At 48.6% G+C, this 23016-nt stretch overlaps 1 protein-coding gene across 3 annotated transcripts in view; it reads left to right on the top strand.

Annotated features, from left to right (window-relative positions):
* The window catches only part of slc25a15a (solute carrier family 25 member 15a), a 41260-nt gene that overhangs the window by 13589 nt on the left and 4655 nt on the right, over positions 1-23016 (top strand). For all 3 annotated transcript variants that reach the window (XM_055637485.1, XM_055637484.1, XM_055637486.1), the window contains 5 exons: positions 7872-7997; positions 9043-9301; positions 11525-11665; positions 15526-15698; positions 22362-22520. In XM_055637485.1, coding sequence (XP_055493460.1) covers positions 7928-7997; positions 9043-9301; positions 11525-11665; positions 15526-15698; positions 22362-22520 — 802 coding nt within the window. In that variant the 5' untranslated portion in view covers positions 7872-7927. The remainder of the gene's footprint in view (positions 1-7871; positions 7998-9042; positions 9302-11524; positions 11666-15525; positions 15699-22361; positions 22521-23016) is intronic.

The raw sequence follows: 23016 nt of genomic DNA, 5'->3' as shown, positions 1-23016 counted from the left end.
GTGTGGATAGATTCAATCATGGGGAGGTACACAAAATTGCTGGAGAAACTCAGCGGGTGCAGCAGCATCTATGGAGCGAACGAACTAGGCAACGTTTCGGGCCGAAACCCTTCTTCAGACTGATGACCCGAAACGTCGCCTATTTCCTTCGCTCCATAGATGCTGCTGCACCCGCTGAGTTTCTCCAGCAATTTTGTGTACCTTCGATTTTCCAGCATCTGCAGTTCCTTCTTGAACACGACAATCGTGGGGAGCCTGGTCTGTGTGATGGTCAAAGAACAGATCAAAAGGCCAGTCCAAGATGTAGGTTTAACAAAGGAAACTCTAGAGCTGGGTGTCTGTAGGAACTAACAGTAACATGTCTGTCCAGAGTAGATGTGGTGAAGGGGACTGGAATTGGAGGATTGCCGGGGGCTGAAGTTTGAACTTGAGATTGTAGGAGTAAGGAGGGGCAAGGGCATGCAAGGAAAACAATCTTAAAATAGAGGTGGAGCTGGGTGTGGGCCAGTGGGGATCAGGTGAACGGAACTTGGATCATTGAAAGGGTCGCAGAATCCTGGCTGGTCTCCAGTGTACATGGGGTGGAATGTGTGAGACTGCCCCTGGCCCTGGCCCTGGCTAGGAGAGCAGTGTGCCATCAAGCCAGGGCCAACAAAGGCCGAGGCAGAGATAGATGGCATTACTGTCAACAAGTTGTCATGGAGCTGAGGGGGAAGGTGGAAAGAACGCAGAGAAATGTGGCCTCGTGCTGGGCAAGACAAAGAGTAGTTGACACGGGGAGAGATGATCCAAAGAGCAGAAGGTTTGGTTTGGTGGTCAGAGCCAGTCTGAGCTACAGGGAGAGGTTAGGACATTATTCCTTGAAGTGCAGTAGGCTGAGGGGTGATCTTATAGAGGTGTATAACTTCCTCCCAGCAACCATCAGGCTCTTGAACACTGCACAACACTAACCTCAGCAACTATGATCTTCCATGGGCAGGCAGACATTGGTTTTGGACTATTATGGTTACCTGGTTTTATGCTCATCAGATTATCAGTTGATTATTGTACATATTTAGGCACAAGGAACTGCAAATGCTGCTTTACAAAAAAAAATACACCGTGCTGGAGTAACTCAGTGTCTTTGGAGAACATGGATAGGTGGCGTTTTGGGTAGGGTCTGTAGAAGGGTCCTGATCCGTACAGAAACCTCACCTATCCATGTCCTCCAGAGATGCTGCCTTGACCCACTGAGTTACTCCAGCACTCTGTGTATTTTTGTTGTGTTTAACAGGCCCGTCAAGCCGCAGCAAGTAAGAGTTTCATTACTCTGTTGCTGCTACACATGACAATGAAACACTTCTGTGACTGCTGGTTTGGTGTGGGATGAGCAGAGGTCAGTGCGTATACAAACAGACAGTAACTCGGCCTGGTAACATAAGCCTGGCATAGTTGTCATGGAAAGTTCCTCGGCCAGTGTTGAAATGTGGACTGACACACTGCAAAGAGGTGGGGCACGTTGTGGGGATCTGTGGTCAGCGCAGAGTTACACTGCCTTGTCCCCTGAGGAGAGATTTATTACAGTGCATTTCATTTCATTTGTGTTTGCAAACAGTAATTGTCTTGTAGATGTGTTGAACTACCAGCTTTGAGGATGAGTCCCGGGCTAAAGGTAATTGTTTAAAATATTGCTCAAGTCTCGTTTTAGAGATACAGCGAGGAGACAGGCCCGTTGACCCACCAGGTCCGTGCCGACTGAGCAACACCCGTACACTAGTCCTATCCTACAGCTTAGCGACAATTTACAGAGGCCCAATTAACCTACAGACCTGACAATCTTTGGAGTGTGGGAGCAAATCGGAACACCAGGAGAAAACCCACGCGGTCACAGGGAGAATGTACAAACTCTTTCCACACAGCACCCGTAGTCGGGATCAAACCCAGGTCTCGGTGCAGTAAGGCAGCAACTCTACCGCTGTGTCACTGTGCCCCCCTGGTGTGGGGAATATCACTATGTCGCTTCAAGATTTCCTGAGAACTTCATGCGTTACTTTACTGAGCTTTTTCACTCCCTCTGATAAACTTGCAGTTCCCCCGCTCTGCTTGAATTTGTCGTTTTAGTATCGCATGTACTGGCAACAGAACAAGGGTGGCACAGCTGACAATGCCAGAGACCCGGGTTCCATCCTGACTACGGGTGCTGTCTGTGTGGAGTTTGCACTGTCTCCCTGTGACCGCGTGGGGTTTTCCCCGTGTGCTCTGGTTTCCTCCCACATCCCAACGACATGCAGGTTTGTAGGTTAATTGGCCCTCTGTAAAATTCCTCAAAGCTGACCAGCTTTGATAGGGCATCTCGGTCGGCTTGGATGAGTTGAGCCGAAGGGTCAGTATCTGTGATGCGTGACTCTGTGCCTTCCGCCATGATGTCATAGAGACATCTCCTCTGCCACAAACACTCAACTGTCTCCTAACTTCTGTGTTGCTAATGTTGAAAATTCTTAAGGGGTTGGACAGGCTAGATGCAGGAAGATCGTTCCCGATGTTAGGGAAGTCCAGGACAAGGGGTCACAGTTTAAGGATAAGGGGGAAATCCTTTAAAACCGAGATGAGAAGAACTTTTTTCACACAGAGAGTGGTGAATCTCTGGAACTCTCTGCCACAGAGGGTAGTTGAGGCCAGTTCATTGGCTATATTTAAAAGGGAGTTAGATGTGGCCCTTGTGGCTAAGGGGATTAGGGGGTATGGAGAGAAGGCAGGTAGGGGATACTGAGTTGGATGATCAGCCATGATCATATTGAATGGCGGTGCAGGCTCGAAGGGCCGAATGGCCTACTCCTGCACCTAATTTCTATGTTTCTATGTTTCTATGTAATGTAACATCCACATCCAGTATTTGACTATATTTGTGAATTCACAAGGAATTGCCGATGCTGGAATCTTGATCAAAACACACCGTGCGGGAGGAACCCGACGGGTCAGGTAGCATCTGTGGACAGGCGACGTTTCAGGTCGGGACCCTTCTTCAGACTCGAGTGGGATTCCAACCCGAAGCATTATCTGTCCATTCCCTCCACAGATGCTGCCTGACCGACGAGAGGGCCTGAAACATCGGGCCGCTGTAGCGGCGACTGTGGAGGCCTCAAATAGGCCCCGACCGTGGGTGAACATGGAGGAAGTGGACTGAACTTTGCTGCCTTCCCTCACAGTGGGAAACGTTGATCCCGCTGTGGGGGGGATGTTTTTTTATGTTTAATGTTAAATTCTATAATGTTGTGTTTATTTTATTGGTGTGATGCAATGGCAACTCAAATTTCACTGCACCAATTGGTGTATGTGACAATAAATGTCCTTTGTCCTTTGTCCCACTGAGTTCTTCCAGCACTTTGTACTTTTTTGTAAATACTTGAACATAGTTCCACAGGAGAATGTCAGCTGAAAGTCGCCTTTGTGCAGTTTAATGATAAATGTCCATTCTTTAAAACGAAACTTGGCAGTGATTTATAAATGTAAAGCAAATCAGCAGGTTATACAGCATCTAGGTAGTGGCGTAGATAAAGGATCTAATCTGCCTGATAAAGTGTTTAATCATTAACCCCCGTTTGCAAATCTCTGCTGTGGCCTCATTCATGTCATTGGTAGAATGGACAGGAGGCAGCAAAGGCCAAGGGCATTACATCGCAGATCCATATTGCCGTCAGTAATCCTGATCCGCACAGATACCGACCACAGGTCACCTCCGTCTGCATAGAGTCATAGAGTGATACAGCGTGGAAACAGGCCCTTCAGCCCAACTTACCCACACCGGTCAACATGTTCCCAGCTACACTAGTCCCACCTGCCTGTATTTGGTCAATAACTCTCTAAACCTGCCCTATACACATACCTGTCTAACTGTTTCTTAAATGTTGGGATAGTCCCAGTCTCAACTACCTCCTCTGGCAGCTTGTTCTATGCACCCACCAGTGTGTGAAAAAGTTACCCCTCAGATTCCTGTTAAATTTTTTCCCCTTCACCTTAAACATATGTCCTCGATTCACCTACTCTGGGCAAGAGACTCTGTGCATCTACCCGATCTATTCCCCTCGTGATTTTATAATCCTCTATAATATCGCCCCTCATCCTCCTATGCTCCAAGGAATAGTCCTAGCCTCTCCCTGTAGCTCTCAGACCCTCTAGTCCTGGCAACATCCTGGTAAATCTTTTCTGAACCCTTTCCAGCTTGACAATATCTTTCCTATAACATGGTGCCCAGAACTGAGCACAATACTCCAACTGAGGTCTCACCAATGTCTTATACAACTGCAACATGATCTCCCAACTTCTCTACTCAATACTCTGGCTGATGAAAGTCAATGTGCCAAAAGCCTTTTTTGACCACCTTATCTACCTGCGACTCGACCTTCATGGAACCATGCACCTGTTCTCCTAGATACCTCTGTTCTACAACATTCCCCAGAGCCCTACCATTCACTGTGTAGGTCCTGCTCTTGTTCGACGTCCAAAAATGCAACACCTCGCATTTCTCTGTATTAAACTCCATCAACCATTCCTCCGCCCACCTGGCCTAATGGTGGCTCATCGATCGATGATCGAAGCTTTTCATACCAAATACTGCAGAGAACCTGACTACACAGCTTGCAGGAACACTACCTCCTATTCAACTTTTGTACAAAGTGCTGGAATAACTCAGCGGGTCAGTCAGCATCTCTGGAGAATATGGACATAGGTGATGTTTCGGGTCTTGATGCATCCCCGTCTTCAGACCAGAGATGCTGCCTGACCCGCTGCGTTATTCCAGCACTTTGTGTCCTTTTGTGTATTTTTGAAGACGTGACCAAAAAGGTTGATGAGAGGGCAGAGCTGTAGATGTGCATGGACTTCAGTAAAGCGTTCAACAAGGTTCCGCATGGTAGGCTGCTCTGCATCGCATGGGATCCAAGGACAGACGGCTGAATGGATAGCAAATTGGCTCCATCGAAGGAAGCAGAGGGTGATGGTGGAAGGTTGTTTCTCAGACTAGATGCCTATGACTAGTGGTGTGCCTCAGGGCTCGGTGCCGGGCCCGTTACTGTTTGTCATCTACATCAATGATTTAGATGAGAACATACAGGGCAAGATTAGCAAGTTTGCTGATGATACAAAAGTGAGTGGTTTTTGCAGATAGTGAAGATGATTGTGAATGATTGCAGCAAGATCTGGATCGATTGGCCAGGTGGGCGGAGGAATGGTTGATGGAATTTAATACAGAGAAGTGTGAGGTTTTGCATTTTGGGATTTCGAACAATGCCAGGACCTACACAGTGAATGGTAAGTCTCTGGGTAGTGTTGTAGAGCAGAGGGACCTAGGAGTACAAGTGCATGGTTCCTTGAAGGTCGACTCGTATGTAGATAAAGTAGTAAAAAAGGCTTTTGCCATTTTGACCTTCATCAGTCAGAGTATTGAGTATAGAAGTTGGGAGGTCATGTTGCAGTCGGATAAGACGTTGGTGAGACCACATTTAGAATATTGTGTTCAGTTCTGGGCACCATGTTATAGGAAAGATATTGTCAAGCTTGAAAGGGTTCAGAAAAGATTTACGAGGATGTTGCCAGGACTAGAGGGTGTGAGCTATAGGGAGAGGTTGAGTAGGCTGGGTCTCTATTCCATGGAGCACAGGAGGATGAGGGGAGATCTTATAGAGGTGTACAAAATCATGAGAGGAATAGATCGGGTAGATGCGCAGAATCTCTTGCCCAGAGAAGGGGAATCGAGGACCAGAGGACATAGGTTCAAGGTGAATGGGAAAAGATTTAATAGGATTCCGAAGGGTAACATTTTCATACAAAGGGTGGTGGGTGTATGGAACGAGCTGCCAGAGGAGGCAGTTGAGGCTGGGACTATCCCATTCTTTAAGAAACAATTAGATAGGTACATGGATAGGACGGGTTTGGAGAGTTACGGACCAAGCGCCGGCAAGTGGGGTTAGTGTAGCTGGGACATTGTTGGCTGGTGTGGGTGAGTTGGGTCGAAGGGCCTGTTTCCACACTGTATCACTCTATGATTATCAAATCATATAACGTGGGAAAAGGTCATTATGGGCCTGTCCCGCTCAGACGACTTTTTAGGCGACTGCAGGAGACAAGGCAGTCGCCACATGCTCGCCACATGTTCGCGGGTGGTTGCCGGGGAGTCGCCATCATGGTCGTGAGGAGTTCCAGCATTCTGGGAACTAGTCGCGGCCTCATTATGGTCGCCGTGGATTTTTCAACAAGTTGCAAAATTAGCTGCGACTAGAATGAAGCCGCCGTGGAGAGGAACGAGAATTCTCGTGGCCTAGTTGGGTCGCCAGGCGGTCCTAGTGGGTTGTCAGGAGGTCGAAGGTTCTCAAGGGTTCTCGTAGGTTGTAGCCGGTGCTGACTGGTGAATTTCATTGGCTCATTAGGGAAAATAAATGTAAGCAGTAGTTTTGAGAACCAAGGATAACCGACCGGTAATGTTTAATGTTTGCCGAGCTTCACAGCCGTGTATCCCTGACTTTTTAAAAGTTGCCTCCACTCCTTCCCCCCCCCCCCCCCCCCCCCCCCCCCCCCCCCCCCCCCCTTCTTCCTCTCCCCCCTCTTTTAAAGGACTTACCGTACACTGTGCTTTAGCTGTCTTAATTACAATACCAACCTCCCTGTTCATCGCGGTGTGTGTCTATACCTCCTTGGCTTTGCACCGTGTAAATTTCACTCAGACAGTACTCCCACCCGCTTGCCCTGTCCCCCGCTGTGTGGTGTGTGTGTGTGTGTGTGTGCCTCTGACAGTCGCCGAAACGTCGTCTGTCCATTCCTTCCATCGATGCTGCCTGACCCGCTGAGTTGCACCACCACTTTGTGTTTTGCTTGTGACAATGTGAATGCTTTAAGTACATGACGTATACAAGCAATCTTAACAACATGATGGAAAACCCTTTTAATATGTTGGTGAAACTCTCTTCAATTCTTCTCTGGACCATTTGTACAATGAGTTGGATGACATCAGCTCTATGGGGATCCTGATATACAAATAGACTTTAGTTCAGTCGATGGATGGCTCCAATTGTCAGCCCATTGGATATAATTTGCTCAAAGGTGCAAGGTAGTCTTGAACCATAAATAGTCAATTCTGACTCGAATCGTGTGGTCGGCCCGTGCAGTGGAGCGCAGTGTCACGTGTAAAGCTTCCTTTGTTGTGTGCATTCCTCTCAGCGGAAAGGCAATACATGATTACAATCGAGCTGTCCACAGTGTACAGATATGAGATAAAGCAAATCGCATTTAGTGCAAGATCTACTCATGTGGCTTGTGTACCTGCCAGTGGTACTTGTGTGTACCAACCCAGTGGCACTGCACTGCGTGCTGATCCAGTGGTACTGGGGCGTGCTGATCCAGTGGTACTGGGGCGTGCTGATCCAGTGGTACTTGTGTGTACCAATCCAGTGGTACTTGTGTGTACCAATCCAGTGGCGTTGGGATGTGCCAATCCAGTGGTACTTTGTATACCAAGCCAGCTAAGAGAGAACTAATACATTGGCCATGCCCCAGTGTATTAGTAAGTTCATTTTTGTGTCAGTGTCAGTGTGACCTCTGAATGATTTGCGGTTTTAATGGCACCACGGTCTTCAGTTTTACATTTATTAGGGTCTGGTCACATCAGGGTTGTCATTGACTATTCTATCATTATCTGTGTGTTACTGCGTTTACCAGCTGTTAAGCTGCAGCAAGTGAGAATGTCATTGATCTGTTGCTGGTACAGATGACATTTAAACAACTCCTGAATTGTGAACGTTAGCGTGGCTGAGATCACTGTGTTGTTGCTCAAGCAGGAGGTCATGTGTAGCCAAATGATCATTCCCTCTCTATATTTAACCTTATTTCCCTTGTTCCCCCAGCACGCCACCCTTGGATTTACTGAGCCAATCGTCCTTCCGTTGAATCAAACGCCACCATGTCGCTGGATAAGAAACCTCTGCCGGCAACTGTGCAAGCTGCCATCGACCTCTCGTCTGGGGCAATTGGTAATGGGGCAATGGGGCACAACTAGGGGGTCACATCATACACCACACTCTCGTCTGGGGGAATGGGGCATTGGGTACAGAGACCAGGGGGTCACACACGTACACTGCCCTCTAGTATGTGGCAATGGGGCACAACTAGAAGGCCACATCATACACCACACTCTCGTCTGGAGGAATGGGGCATTGGGTACAGAGACCAGGGGTCACAGTGGAACCATGTGGGCAGACCCCACGCTCTGTATCGTAGATAGACACGCCTGTAGCTGTCTCCGATCTGACAATCTCTCCATGCAAAGGGTAGACGGTCAGAACCTCTAGCCCAGGATGGGGACATTAGGGGGGAAATTAGCTACAGGGAGAGGTTGGAGAGACTTGGGTTATGTTCTCTGGAATACCTGAGATTGTGGGGAGCTGGGTGGAAGAAAATCAAATTATGAATAGTCTTAGTGCTTGGCTTCAAGTCAAGAGGGGCAATGTTTAAAGGAGATGTGTGGGAGTTTTTTTACACAGTGGGTGGTGGGTGCGTGGAGCGTTCTGCCATGGGTGGTGGTGGAGGCAGATACGATAGTGGTGTTCAACTGGCTTTTAGACAGGCACATGCGTATAGTAAGTAAGTAAGCAAGTACATATGCAGGGAATGAAGGGATATGGATCATTGCCTGTGTGTATGTGTACACCCACTGTTCCCCACAGGCGGAGTTGCCTGTGTTCATGTGTGCTGCCACTGTTCCCCTACAGGCGGAGTTGCCTGTGTTCATGTGTGCTCCCACTGTTCCCCTACAGGCGGAGTTGCCTGTGTTCATGTGTGCTCCCACTGTTCCCCTACAGGCGGAGTTGCGTGTGTGTATGTGTGCTCCCACTGTTCCCCTACAGGCGGAGTTGCCTGTGTTCATGTGTGCTCCCACTGTTCCCCTACAGGCGGAGTTGCATGTGTGCTCCCACTGTTCCCCTACAGGCGGAGTTGCCTGTGTGTATGTGTGCTCCCACTGTTCCCCTACAGGCGGAGTTGCCTGTGTTCATGTGTGCTCCCACTGTTCCCCTACAGGCGGAGTTGCGTGCGTGTACACGGGCCAGCCCTTCGACACGGTGAAGGTGAAGATGCAGACTTTTCCCAACATGTACCGCAACGTGGTGGAGTGCGTGACGAAGACGTACCGGGACCGGGGTGTCCGGGCCTTCTACCAGGGCACCACGCCCGCGCTCATGGCCCACATCTCGGAGAATGCCGTGCTCTTCCTGTCCTACGGCTTCTGCCAGCGAGTGGTGAGGAATCTGTCGGGAATGGACAGCAAGGCTGACCTCAGGTGACCGCTGCTTCATAAGCCATCCCCTCCTTTGGTCAAGCCGTCATCTAGATTTTACTTCAGCCTTTATGGTTACAGCGTGATAGCAGGCCCTTCGGCCCACCGAGTTGGTGCTGACCAGCGACCACCCCGTGCACTACGCTATCCTACACACGAGGAATGATTTTCACAATTCTTACCAAAGCCAATTATCCTACAAACCCGCACATCTTTGCAGTGTCGGAGGAAACGGGAGCGCCCGGGAAAAACCCATGCGGTCACAGGGAGAACGTGCAAACTCCACACTGATAGCACCCTTAGTCAGGATCTAATCCCGTTCTCTGGTGCTGCAAAGCAGCAACTCTACCACTGCGCCACCGTGCCACCCTTATTTATCGATGAACTCTGGGACTGGACCGGTGTGCGACTTTGGACGACATTGACAAGGTGGGCTGAAGGGCCTGTTTCTGTGCTATACAGCTCTGTGACCCTGGCAATTTGCAGGTTGGCCATGGGCGATGTACACTGCTGCGTTTCATTAGGGGGGGGGAGCTGGGTGTGGGTTGATTTCTGCCAGACAACCAACTCGCTTATCTTGCCTTTTGGCATTACAATGGCATTTGTGTTGAACTGATCCTTTCCGCAGCAGAAGGAATAGTGGAGCGAAGGCGGTGAAAGTGATAGGGGAATTTCCTACCCCCCCCCCGGCTGACAGCAGTGTTGCTGCCACAACAGGGAGGCACAGTAGCGCAGCGGTAGAGTTGCTGCCCCACAGCCCCAGAGACCTGGTTCCATCTTGACTACGGGTGCTGTCTGTACGGAGTTTGCACGTTCTCCCCGTGACCTGCGTGGGTTTTCTCCGGGTGCTCCGTTTCCTCCCACACTCCACAGACGTCCAGGTTTGTAGGTTAATTGGGTTCTGCAAATTGTAACTTGTCCCTAGTGTGTAGGGTCGTGCTAGTGTACGGGGTGACTGTCGGCTGGCGCCGGCCTGTGTCGCTAAAGTCTAAAGTAAAGTGTAAAAGTGTCACTGAGTTGTATTCATTGAAGGGACATAGAGTCAAAGTCACACAGCATGGAAACAGTCCCTTCGGCCCTTCACATCCATGCTGACCAAGATGTCCCATCTATACTAGTCCCACCTGCACGTGTTTGGCCCGTATCCCTACAAACCTGTCCTATTCATGTAACTGTCCCAAGTGTGGGTTAGATATTGCTGTAATAAGCAGCAGTAGCACTCCCTGGTGTAGGGTGTGGGGACACTGGATCAGTCCCAATGATCACTGACCACAGTCCCACTGCCCTGCCACTGTGTGTGTGTCCCTCCCTCCAACTGTTCACACCTCCCCATCACTGTGTGTGTGTCCCTACCTCCGACTGTTGTGTGTGTGTGTCAGTATCTCCACCTGTTCACACTTCCCTCCACTGTGTGTGGGTGTGTGTGTGTGTCAGTACCTCCACCTGTTCACACCTCCCTGCCACCCTGCTGGTGTGTGTGTGTGTGTGTCAGTGTCCCCACCTGTTCACACCTCCCTGCCACCCTGCTAGTGCTTTGTGTGTGTGTGTGTGCGCCTCCACCTGTTCACACCTCCCTGCCACCCTGCTAGTGCTGGTGTGTGTGTGTGTGTGTGTGTGCGCGCGTGTGTGTGAGTACCTCCACCTGCCCACACCTCCCTGCCACCCTGCTAGTGCTGGTGTGTGTGTGTGTGTGTGTGTGTGTCCAGTACCTCACACCTCCCTGCCACCCTGCTAGTGCTTGGTGTGTGTGTGTGTGTGTGTGTGTGTGTGTGTCAGTACCTCCACCTGCTCACACCTCCCTGCCACCCTGCTAGTGCTGGTGTGTGTGTGTGTGTGTGTCAGTACCCACACCCTCCCTGCCACCCTGCTAGTGTGGTGTGTGTGTGTGTGTCAGTGCCTCCACCTGCCCACACCTCCCTGCCACCCTGCTAGTGCTGGTGTGTGTGTGTGTGTGTGTGTGAGTACCCACACCTCCCTGCCACCCTGCTAGTGCTGGTGTGTGTGTGTGTGTGTGTGTCAGTCCCCACACCTCCCTGCCACCCTGCTTGTGCTGGTGTGTGTGTGTGTCAGTACCCACACCTCCCTGCCACCCTGCTAGTGCTGGTGTGTGTGTGTCAGTACCCACACCTCCCTGCCACCCTGCTAGTGCTGGTGTGTGTGCGCGTGTGTGTCAGTCCCACACCTCCCTGCCACCCTGCTAGTGCTGGTGTGTGTGTGTCGTTGCAGTGACCTACAGAAAGCTGCGTCAGGCTCCTTCGCATCGGTCTTCGCCTCTCTGGCCATTTGCCCGACGGAGCTGGTCAAATGTCGCATGCAAGCCATGCACGAGATGAAGATGTCGGGGAAACTGGCAGAGGGTCACCCCAGGTATGTCACCCCTCGGTGTAAACGAGAGCGAGCATCACAAAGACCAGCAACTAACGGAGCCGTGACCAAAACGCACAGTGCTGGAGAAACTAGGGATCTGGCAGGACCCTTCTTCAGTCTGATGGAGTAGGGGGGGAAGAAAGCTGGAAAAGAGCTATCTGAAGAATGGTCCCAACATGAAACTTTGTCTGTCCATTCCCTCCACAGATGCTGCCTGCCCCCCTGAGTTTCTCCAGCACTTTGTGTTTTGCTCAATTTAAACAAGAATGTGCAAGACACGACTATATACTGCACTCTGGAATTGTATTATTTGCACTACCTGTTGTACTATGTATGGATTGATTCATAAATTGATGTTATAGGAGCAGAATTAGGCCATTCGGCCCATCATGTCTACGCCATTGAATCATAGCCGGTCTATCTTTCCCTTTCAATCCATTCTCCTGCCTTCTCCCCATAACCCGATACCCTGACTAGTCAAGAATCTATCTATCTCCGCCTTAAAAATACCTGTGTATGGTGTGATTTAGCAGGACACCATACAGAACAAAGCTTTTCACTATATCTCGGTATCCCTTCAAGCCAAGGGGAAGATACAGAGTGCAGAATATAGTTCTCAGCATTGTAGCACATCAGTTCCACAGACAAAGTCCAATGTGCGCAATGGGGTAGAGGTGAATCGGACAGTACCCTAGCTTATAGACAATAGGTGCAGGAGTAGGTCATTTGGCCCTTCGAGCCAGCACCGCCATTCAATGTGATCATGGCTGATCATCCCCAATCAGTACCCCGTTCCTGCCTTCTCCCCATATCCCCTGACTCTGCTATCTTTAAGAGCCCTATCTAGCTCTCTGTTGAAAGTATCCAGAGAACTGGCCTTCACCGCCCTCTGAGGCAGAGAATTCCACAGGCTCACAACTCTCTATGTGAAAAAGTGGTTCCTCATCTTCGTTCTAAATGGCCTACCCCTTATTCGTAAACCATGGCCCTTGGTTCTGGACTCCCCCAACATCGGGAACATGTTTCCTGCCTCTAGCGTGTCTAAACCCAGAACCCGTTGTACTTCCCCTTTTCCCAAATTGCCACCATTATGGAAGGGCCGTTCAGAAGCCTGTCAAAGGTGGGGAATAGGTTGACTGTTTCTTTGGGAATTGAAACTTCGACAATGCTTTGATTTTACTGTGTGGGAGCTGATCAGTGAAAGTGCAGGTTTGATTCCTCCCATACCCCCCCCCGTCCGTAACAATAGACAATAGGTGCAGGAATAGGCCTTTTGGCCCTTCATAGCCAGCACTGCCAGGTATCACGGCAAGGTTTAAGTGATCCAGTGCCACCTAATCTTATTAAAGACCTTGCTGAAGTCCACATGGACAATGTCTATGGCTGGTTGTGAGGATGGCTATGGTTAATATCTGCACCTAGCCGTGCGACTCTGCATATTGGTCCCAGATATGGTTCTCCATTGCAGTATAATGTGGATAAATGTGAGGTTATCCATTTTGGTGGCAAAAATGGGAAAGCAGACTATTATCTAAATGGTGGCCGATTGGGAAAGGGGGAGATAGAAACATAGACATAGAAATTAGGTGCAGGAGTAGGCCATTCGGCCCTTCGAGCCTGCACCGCCATTCAATATGATCATGGCTGATCATCCAAAATCAGTATCCCGTACCTGCCTTCTCTCCATACCTTCTGATCCCCTTGGCCACGGGCCACATCTAACTCCCTCTTAAATATAGCCAATGAACTGGCCTCAACTACCCTCTGTGGCAGAGAGTTCCAGAGATTCACCACTCTCTGTGTGAAAAAAGTTCTCCTCATCTCGGTTCTAAAGGATTTCCCCCTTATCCTTAAGCTGTGACCCCTTGTCTTGGACTTCCCCAACATCGGGAACAATCTTCCTGCATCTAGCCTGTCCAACCCCTTAAGAATTTTGTAAGTTTTTATAAGATCCCCTTTCAATCTCCTAAATTCGAGAGAGTATAAACCAAGTCTATCCAGTCTTTCTTCATAAGACAGTCCTGACATCCCAGGAATCAGTCTGGTGAACCTTCTCTGCACTCCCTCTATGGCAATAATGTCCTTCCTCAGATTTGGAGACCAAAACTGTACACAATACTCCAGGTGTGGTCTCACCAAGACCCTGTACAACTGCAGTAGAACCTCCCTGCTCCTATACTCAAATCCTCTTGCTATGAAAGCTAACATACCATTCGCTTTCTTTACTGCCTGCTGCACCTGCATGCCTACCTTCAATGACTGGTGTACCATGACACCCAGGTCTCGCTGTATCTCCCCTTTTCCCAATCGGCCACCATTATTTAGATAATAATGTCTGCTTTCCCGTTTTTTGCCACCAAAACTGGATAACCTCACATTTTATCCACATTATATCTGCATCTGCCAAACATTTGCCCACTCATACCCCAGCCTATCTAAGTCACCCTGCAGTTGGCCCTTCATAGCATCCTCCTCACAGCTAACACTGCCCCCCTAATCTTAAGTCCACATGGACACATCCGCAAAGGATGGCTTGGAGATATTGCCTTCAATTCCCTGCATATCCCAGATCATGGTTCTATATTGCATAAATAGCTGGGGGTTATCCAGTACTGGTGCCTTGCGGTACCCCTAAATGGTCACTGCAAGGGGGAGATGCAGCGAGACCTGGGTGTCATGGTACACCAGTCATTGAAGGTAGGCATGCAGGTGCAGCAGGCAGTGAAGAAAGCGAATGGTATGTTAGCTTTCATAGCAAAAGGATTTGAGTATAGGAGCAGGGAGGTTCTACTGCAGTTGTACAGGGTCTTGGTGAGACCACACCTGGAGTATTGCGTACAGTTTTGGTCTCCAAATCTGAGGAAGGACATTATTGCCATAGAGGGAGTGTAGAGAAGGTTCACCAGACTAATTCCTGGGATGTCAGGACTGTCTTATGAAGAAAGACTGGATAGACTTGGTTTATACTCTCTAGAAGTTAGGAGATTGAGAGGGGATCTTATAGAAACTTACAAAATCCTTAAGGGGTTGGACAGGCTAGATGCAGGAAGATTGTTCCCGATGTTGGGGAAGTCCAGGACAAGGGGTCACAGCTTAAGGATAAGGGGGAAATCCTTTAAAACCGAGATGAGAAGAACTTTTTTCACACAGAGAGTGGTGAATCTCTGGAACTCTCTGCCACAGAGGGTAGTCGAGGCCAGTTCATTGCCTATATTTAAGAGGGAGTTAGATGTGGCCCTTGTGGCTAAGGGGATCAGAGGGTATGGAGAGAAGGCAGGTACGGGATACTGAGTTGGATGATCAGCCATGATCATATTGAATGGCGGTGCAGGCTCGAAGGGCCGAATGGCCTACTCCTGCACCTATTTTCTATGTTTCTATGTTTCTCCAATCTCTCAATACTATTGCTCCCATCTTCTAAACCTCTATTCCAACAGCAGCTTTTCTTACTACCCTTGCACTATCTTTAATCGGACTTTAGATACAAATTCTGGAGTAACTCAGTGGGTCAGGCAGCATGCCGGGAGAAACGGAATAGGTGACGTTTCTGGGTGAAACCCTTCCTCAGACTCTGGGAGAGACCCTGCCTGTCCCGCTGAGTTCCTCCAGCATTTTGTGTCTCTCTTCGGTGTAAACCAGCGTCTGCAGTTCCTCCCGACACGTTTAATCGGATTTCACTGGACTTTATCTTGCTCTGAACTGTATCCCCTTTATCCTGTATCTGTACACTGTGGACGGCTTGGTTGTAATCATGTACAGTATTCCCGCTGTCTGGGCTGCATGCAACAACAAAGCTGTTCACTGTACCTCGGTACACGTGACACTGAACACAACTAAACTAAAACACCTTTGCCGTTCAGCACGGTGTGGACGGTGATCAAAAGTGTCCTGAAGACGGACGGGCCGCTGGGCCTGTACCAGGGTCTCTCCAGCACCTTGATGAGGGAGATGCCTGGATACTTCTTCTTCTTTGGTGGTTATGAGCTGGGCCGCACTTTCTTCACCCAAGCAGGACAAACGAAAGATCAGCTCGGTAAGTACCCCATGCAACGCTCGTGCAGCAGGGTGGAGCGGATAATCCTCACAGTCACACAGGCCCTTCCACCCAACTTGTCCATGCCGGCCAACATGCCCCATCTACACTCGTCCCACCTGCCCGTGTTTGGCCCCTATCCCTCTAAACCTTTCCTTTTTTTTAATAATATTTTTATTAGAAGCATATGCATATCATAATCAAAACACATTTTGTTTATCAATTACATATTGTTAATAGTTGGGATCCCAGCTAAACTTTTCCTATCCATGTAACTGCCCAAACGTTAGGGAAAGTAGCTGCTTCAACTACCTCCTCCGGCAACTCACTCCTGAAGTTCCTATTAAATCTTTCCCTCCTCACCTTAAACCCATGTCCCTTGGTTCTCGATTCCCCTACTCTGGGTGAAAGACTCTGTGCATTCACACTACGTATTCCCCTTATAGAGCCTGAGAATCCTGGACTACCAGGATTCCCAAAATGTTAATCTGCAGGTCGAATCGGTAGTAAAGAAGGCAAACTCAATGCTAGCCTTTATTTCAAGAGGGCTAGAATACAAAAACTGGGATGTAATGCTGAGGCTCTATAAGACGTTGGTAAGGCCGCATTTCGAGTATTGTGAGCAATATTGTGAACCATATCTAAGGAAGGATGTGCAGGCTCTGGAGAGGGTCCAGAGGAGGTTTACAAGAATGATCCCAGGAATGAATGGGTTAACATATGATGAGTGTTTGAAGACACTGGGCCTGTACTCGCTGGAGTTTATAAGAATGAGAGGGGACCTCATTGAAAGGTATCAAATAGTGAAAGGCCTGGATAGAGTGGATGTGGAGAGGATGTTTCCACTAGTGGGAGAGTCTAGGACCAGAGGTCCTAGCCTCAGAATTAGGGGATGTTCCTCTAGGAAGGAGATGAGGAGGAATTTATTTAGTCAGAGGGTGGGGAATCTGTGGAATTATTTGTCACACAAGGCTGTGGAGGCCAAGTCAGTGGATATACTTAAGGCAGAGATAGATACATTCTTGATTAGTGCAGGTGTCAGGGTTTATGGGGAGAAGGCAGGAGAATGGGGTTAGGAGGGAGAGATAGATCAGCCGTGATTGAATGGCGCAGTAGACTTGATGGGCCGAATGGCCTAATTCTGCTCCTATCATTTATGACGTTATGACCTTTTGATTTTGTACACCTCTACAAGCTTTTGTACACCTCTCATCCTACTGCGCTCCAAGGAATTGAGTCCTTGCCCGGCTAAACTCTCCCAGTCGCTCAGGGCCTCGAGCGTTGACAACATCCTGGTAAATCTTCTCTGCACCCTTTCCAGCTGAGTAAGCTGCAACTGATTGAAACCATTTGTCTGCCGTTCCTATCTGTCTTTGTTGCAACAGTGGAATATTCGTGTTTCAAAGTCGTCATTAATTCCAAACAGGCTGGTTATTTTGTAGTCAATATGTGGGCTCGGTATTTTTATTTTGTTTTGCAGTCATTATTCTGAAAACGGCTCAAATTCAATAATACATAGAACTTGACCTGTAATATTGGTTCATAAAGTTGGATGGAGGAACATCATTAGAACCACAGGATGCTATATCCCTGTTGTCAGATGGATGCTGTTATGGTGGATAGAGTGCAGAGAGGATTTATGAGAATGTTGCCAAGACTCAAGGCCCTGAGCTATAGGGGGACATGGAGAAGGCTAGGACTTTATTCACGGACAAAGGAGGCTGAGGGGTGATCTTATAGAGGTGTATACGATCATGAGAGGAATAGATAGGGTGGGTGCACAGTCTTTTATCTATAGGGAAATCAAGAACCAGAGGACATGGGTTTACGATGAGTTAATAGGAACCTGAAGGGCAACTTTTCCACACAGAGGATGGTGGGTATATGGAACAAGCTGCCGGAGGAGGTAATTGAGGCAAGTGCTAAAACAACATTTAAAATAAATTTGAACGGGTACATGAAAAGGAAAGGTTTAGAAGGATATGGACATGTGTGGGCAAATGCGAGTTTGGATGGGTACATCAGCAGTTAACTATTCATTACCCTTTAAGCCCTGTCCCACTGTACGAGTTCATTCAAGAGCTCTCCCGAGTTTGCCCTGATTCGAACTCTGAGATTTACGGTAATGGCCGCTCGTCGGTACTCGGGGCTCTCGGGGACATTTTTCAACATGTTGAAAAATCTTTACGAGTTTTCCCGAGCTTACCGCTTTACGAGCTTACCGCTGAGAGATGTCCCGAGCTCCGACGTACCTGCTACGTTCATTCTACGTGCTTCCACAAGTTTGATTTTTTTTAAGCTCGGGAGAGCTCTTGAATGAAATCGTACAGTGGGACAGAGCTTTTAGGCTCACAATTCTGTAAAACAAGCACGTTATTTATTTATAAATGACGGTATGAGGTAATGTTTGGGTCAACCTCCAATTGGGGCAGCTGGTAGAGACGCTGACACACAGCGTCAGAGACCCGGGCTCGACCCTTACCTTGGGTGCCGTCTGTGTGGAGTTTGCACGTTCTCCCCGTGACCACGTGGGTTTTCTCCGGGTGCTCCGGTTTCCTCCCACACTCCAGAGACGTATGGGTTTACAGGTTAATTGGCCCTCTGTAAATTGTCCCTAGTGTGGAGGGAGTGGATGAGAAAGTGGGGGATAAGATAGAACTAGTGTGAACGGGTGATCGATGGTCGCTATGGACTCGGTGGGCCGAAGGGCCTGTTTCTCTGCTGTACCTGTAAAACGAAATAGTTCCCTTATTGGTAGAAATGTCCTTGACTGCATCTTTAATAAAATATATGCCTATTTCCTTTGCTCCATAGATGCTGCCTCACCTGCTGAGTTTCTCCAGCATTTTTGTCTACCTTAAAAATCTTTTATAAAAGCTGTGACTTGCCAAATTTGCCTGGTGCTGTTGAACCAGTTCAGCTGGTTGACCAGGTAGCGACTGGACTTTCGCAGAGGTTGGATCTGGGTTACTCGGCATCAGAGTCACAAGGAAATGCATGTGCAGCAACCCTGTGTGGGACACAAAGTGCTGGAGGAACTCAGTGGGTCAGGCAGCATCTGTGGAGAACGTCGATCGGTGACGTTTCGGTTTGCGAGCCTTCTTCAGACTATGAATCTGTATGGAGCTGTCTGTGTGGAGTTTGCACATTCTCCCTGCGACCGCGGGGCTTAGTCCGGGTGCTTCAGTTTCATGTTATAGTAGAAGTAGGCCATTCAGCCCATCAAGTCTACTCTGCCATTCAATCATGGCTGATCTGATGTTTCCTCCCACATCACAAAGATACATATATAGACAATCGGTGCAGGAGTAGGCCATTCAGCCCTTCGAGCCAGCACCGCAATTCACTGTGATTATGGCTGATCATCCACAATCAGTACCCCGTTCCTGCCTTCTCCCCATATCCCCTGACTCCGGTGAATCAGCCTCCACTGCCTTCTGAGGCAGAGACTTTCACAAATTCACACCTCTCTGTGTGAAAAGGTTTTTCCTCATCTCAGTTTTAAATGGCCTCCCCTTTATTCTTAGACTGTGCCTCGTGCTTCTGGACTCCCCCATCATTGGGAACATTTTTCCTGCATCTAGCTTGTCCAGTCCTTTGATAATTTTATATGTTGCTATAAGACCCCCCCCCCCCCCGCCCTTTTTAAATTCCAGTGAATATAAGCCCAGTCTTTCCAATCTTTCCTCATATGACAATATGAGGAAAGATATAGTAGGTCATAGTATGTAGGCCATTCAGCCCATCGAGTCTACTCCGCATTCAATCAATCTGATGTTTCCTCCCAAGTCCCAAAGATACATACATACATACATAGACAATAGGTGCAGGAGTAGGCCATTCAGCCCTTCAAGCCAGCACTGCCATTCAATGTGATCATGGCTGATCATCCACAGTATCCCGTTCCTGCCTTCTCCCCATATACCTTGATTCCGCTAACCCAAAGAGCTCTATCTAACTCTCTCTTGAATGCATCCAGTGATTTCAGAGAATTCCACAGATTCACACCTCTCTGTGAAAAGGTTTTTCCTCATCTCCGTTCTAAATGGCCTACCCCTTATTCTTAAACTGTGACCCCTGGTACTGGACTCCCCCAACATCGGGAACATGTTTCCTGCATCTAGCGTGTCCAATCCCTTAATAAGATGTGCGGGTTTGTAGGTCAATTGTCCCTCTATAAAATGTCCCCAGAATATAGAGAGTGGATGAGAAAGTGGGGTAACATCGAACTATGGGTCATCGATGGTTGATGTGGGCTCGGTGGGCCGATGGGCCTGTTTCCATGCTGTGTCTATAAACTAAAAGCCATCCACTGACCAGGCGTGCCTTCCACTGCAGAAGTACAGAGAGCATGCATCTTTCCCAGGCATAAATGTAGACTTGAGTTAGCTCTGCCCAGCTCCAGACTGCCTAACAACAGGAGAAGAATCTCAAACTGTGTTTAGAAAAGCTGTGAGATCAAATTGCTGCAGAAACTCAGCGGGTGAGGCAGCATCTATGGAGCGAAGGAAACAGGCAACGTTTCGGGTCGAGACCCTTCCTCAGACTCCATAGATGCTGCTTCACCCGCTGAGTTTCTCCAGCATTTTTGTCTACCTTCGATTTTCCAGCATCTGCAGTTCCTTCTTTAACAAGAGATCAAATTGCAGTAGTTTCTGACTCAAACTCCCTGAAGGTAAACTATGGCTGGCTGCCCTTGAACTTTGTGAATAGTAGAACCGTTCCCTGCAGTGTTCAAATGCCTCTCAGCGCTATAAATGGGAGCAACATGTTAGGCAGCCACAGGGCAATGGAATGGAATAATGAATAACCACATACGCACTAGTGCGAGTGCAGAATCTGCATGAAACACTCGTGAGGGAGTGAGAGGTAGCCAGCACTGTGGAATACCACAATGGCATGTCCAGCCTTGTTCAGCGGGGAGGTGCCTTGTCGATTTGTCCTTCCCCCGTGAATGAGTCCAGGGGGGGACAACATGGAACACAAAACACACAGTTTTACAACATGCAGCTTTGATATTGCAATTTATTTTTTCCTGATCGTATCTGTTTCCATTTTCTGTCAATGCAAAGTGTGATCTGCAAAGTGGAATGAACCAGTGTTTAGTGTAGCAAGGACCTACCGAAAATAGACACAAAGTGCTGGAGTAACTCAGCGGGTCAGGCAGCATCTCAGAAGGGAAGGAATGGGTGATGTTGTGGGTCGAGACCCTTCTTTAGACTGGAGATATGGAATGAATGGGTTTTACTCCAGAGATGCTGCCTAACCTGCTGAGTTACTCCAGTATTTTGTGCCTATCTTTAATCGAATTGAATACATTTTATTAGCCAAGTGTGTACACATACAAGGAATTTGCCTTGGTGCTTTGCTCGCAAGTAACAACACGATATACAGGTAACAATTAATATTAAAACATAGTTTAAATTTAAACATGTGAAGAATGAAGTAAAATACCAGAGCAAAAGGAGGCTACAGATTTTTAGTTATTGAGTAGAGCTACTGCTCGTGGAAAAAAAGCTGTTTTTATGTCTGGCTGTGGCAGCTTTGACAGTCCAGAGTCGACCTCCTGGGGGAAGTGATTCAAAGAGTTTGTGGCCAGGGTGAGAGGGGTCAGAGATAATTTTACCTGCTCGCTTCCTGGCCCTTGCAGTGTACAGTTCGTCAATGGAGGGAAGGTTGCTGCCAATAACCTTCTCAGCTGATCGAATAATTCGCTGCAGCCTCCAGGTGTCATGCTTGGTGGCTCAGCCAAACCAGACCATAATGGAGAAGGTGAGGACAGACTCTACGATGGCCGTATAGAATTGGACCATCATTGCCTGTGGCAGATTGTGCTTCCTCAGCTGCCGCAGGAAGTACATCCTCTGTTGAGTCTTTTTGACTGTGGTGTAGACGGTGGCCCCCCATTTAAGGTCCTTGGAGATGATGGTTCCCAGGAACTTAAAAGACTCCACAGATGCGACTGTGGTGTTGTTGATGGTGAGTGGGGTGAGGGGAGGGGGAGCTCTCCTAAAGTCTACTATCAGTTCCACTGTCTTGAGAGCATTGAGCCAGAACGCCAGCTGTGTCACTTCCTGTAGGCAGATTCCTCCTCATCCTGGATCAGTCCAATCAGGGTTGTGTCGTCCGCAAACTTGAGAAGCTTGACAGAGGAGTCTGTGGAGGTGCTGTCATTGGTGTAGAGAGAGTAGAGGAGAGGGGAGAGTACGCAGCCTTGCGGTGCTCCTATGCTGAGGGTTTGCTTTCCCAGCCTCACATGCTGCTTCCTGTCTCAGGAAGCTGGTAATCCACTGACAGAAGGGTTCAGGCACAGTCAACTCGGAAAGCTTGGAGCGTAGTGGCTTTGGCAGAATGGTGTTGAATGCAGAGCTAAAATCCACAAACAAAATCCTTGCATAGGTCCCCTGACAGTCTAGTTGCTGGAGGATGAAGTGCAGGCCCAGGTTGACTGCGTCATCCACTGATCTATTGGCCCGGTATGCAAACTGCAGGGGGTCCAGCAGGGGGTTTGTGATATTTTTCAGCTGGGCCAGCATGTCTTTCATGGGTCTTCATGACTACAGAGGTCAGTTTAGTTTATTAATGTCACGTGCAGAGAGGTTAGCAGAGCGATGGTTGGAGTAGCTGTCTAACGAAGCGTTGCTCTTGTGTTTGCTCACTCAGGTCCCATCCCCCTGATGGTGAGTGGTGGTTTTGGAGGTGCCTGCCTGTGGATCGCCGTGTACCCGATAGACTGCGTGAAGTCACGAATACAAGTCCTCTCCATGGCTGGACAACAAGCGGGGTTCTTTAGTACATTCCGAAATATTTTCATGAAGGAAGGCAAGTATAAATACTCTCTGAATGGTATATAACTCAATAGACAATCGGTGCAGGAGTCGGCCTTTCGAGCCAGCACCGCCATTCAATGTGATCATGGCTGATCATCCCCAATCAGTACCCCGTTCCTGCCTTCTCCCCATATCCTCTGACTCCGCTATCTTTAAGAGCCCTATTTAGCTCTCTTGAAAATATCCAGAGAACTGACCTCTGAGGCAGAGAATTCCACAGACTCACAACTCTCTGTGAGAAAAAGTGTTTCCTCGTCTCCTAAATGGCTTACCCCTTATTCTTAAACTGTGGCCCCTGGTTTTGGACTCCCCCAACATCGGGAACATATGTCCTGCCTTTAGCGTGTCCAAATCATCTTATATGTTTCAATAAGATACCCTCTCATCCTTCTAAACTCTAGAGTGTACAAGCCCAGCCGCTCCATTCTCTCAGCATATGACAGTACTGCCATCCCGGGAATTAACCTGGTGAACCTACGCCACTCCCT

This window comes from Leucoraja erinacea, chromosome 6 (assembly GCF_028641065.1).
Source record: "Leucoraja erinacea ecotype New England chromosome 6, Leri_hhj_1, whole genome shotgun sequence".
Taxonomy (NCBI): Eukaryota; Metazoa; Chordata; class Chondrichthyes; order Rajiformes; family Rajidae; genus Leucoraja; species Leucoraja erinaceus.
This window is presented reverse-complemented; position numbering and strand designations above follow the sequence as displayed.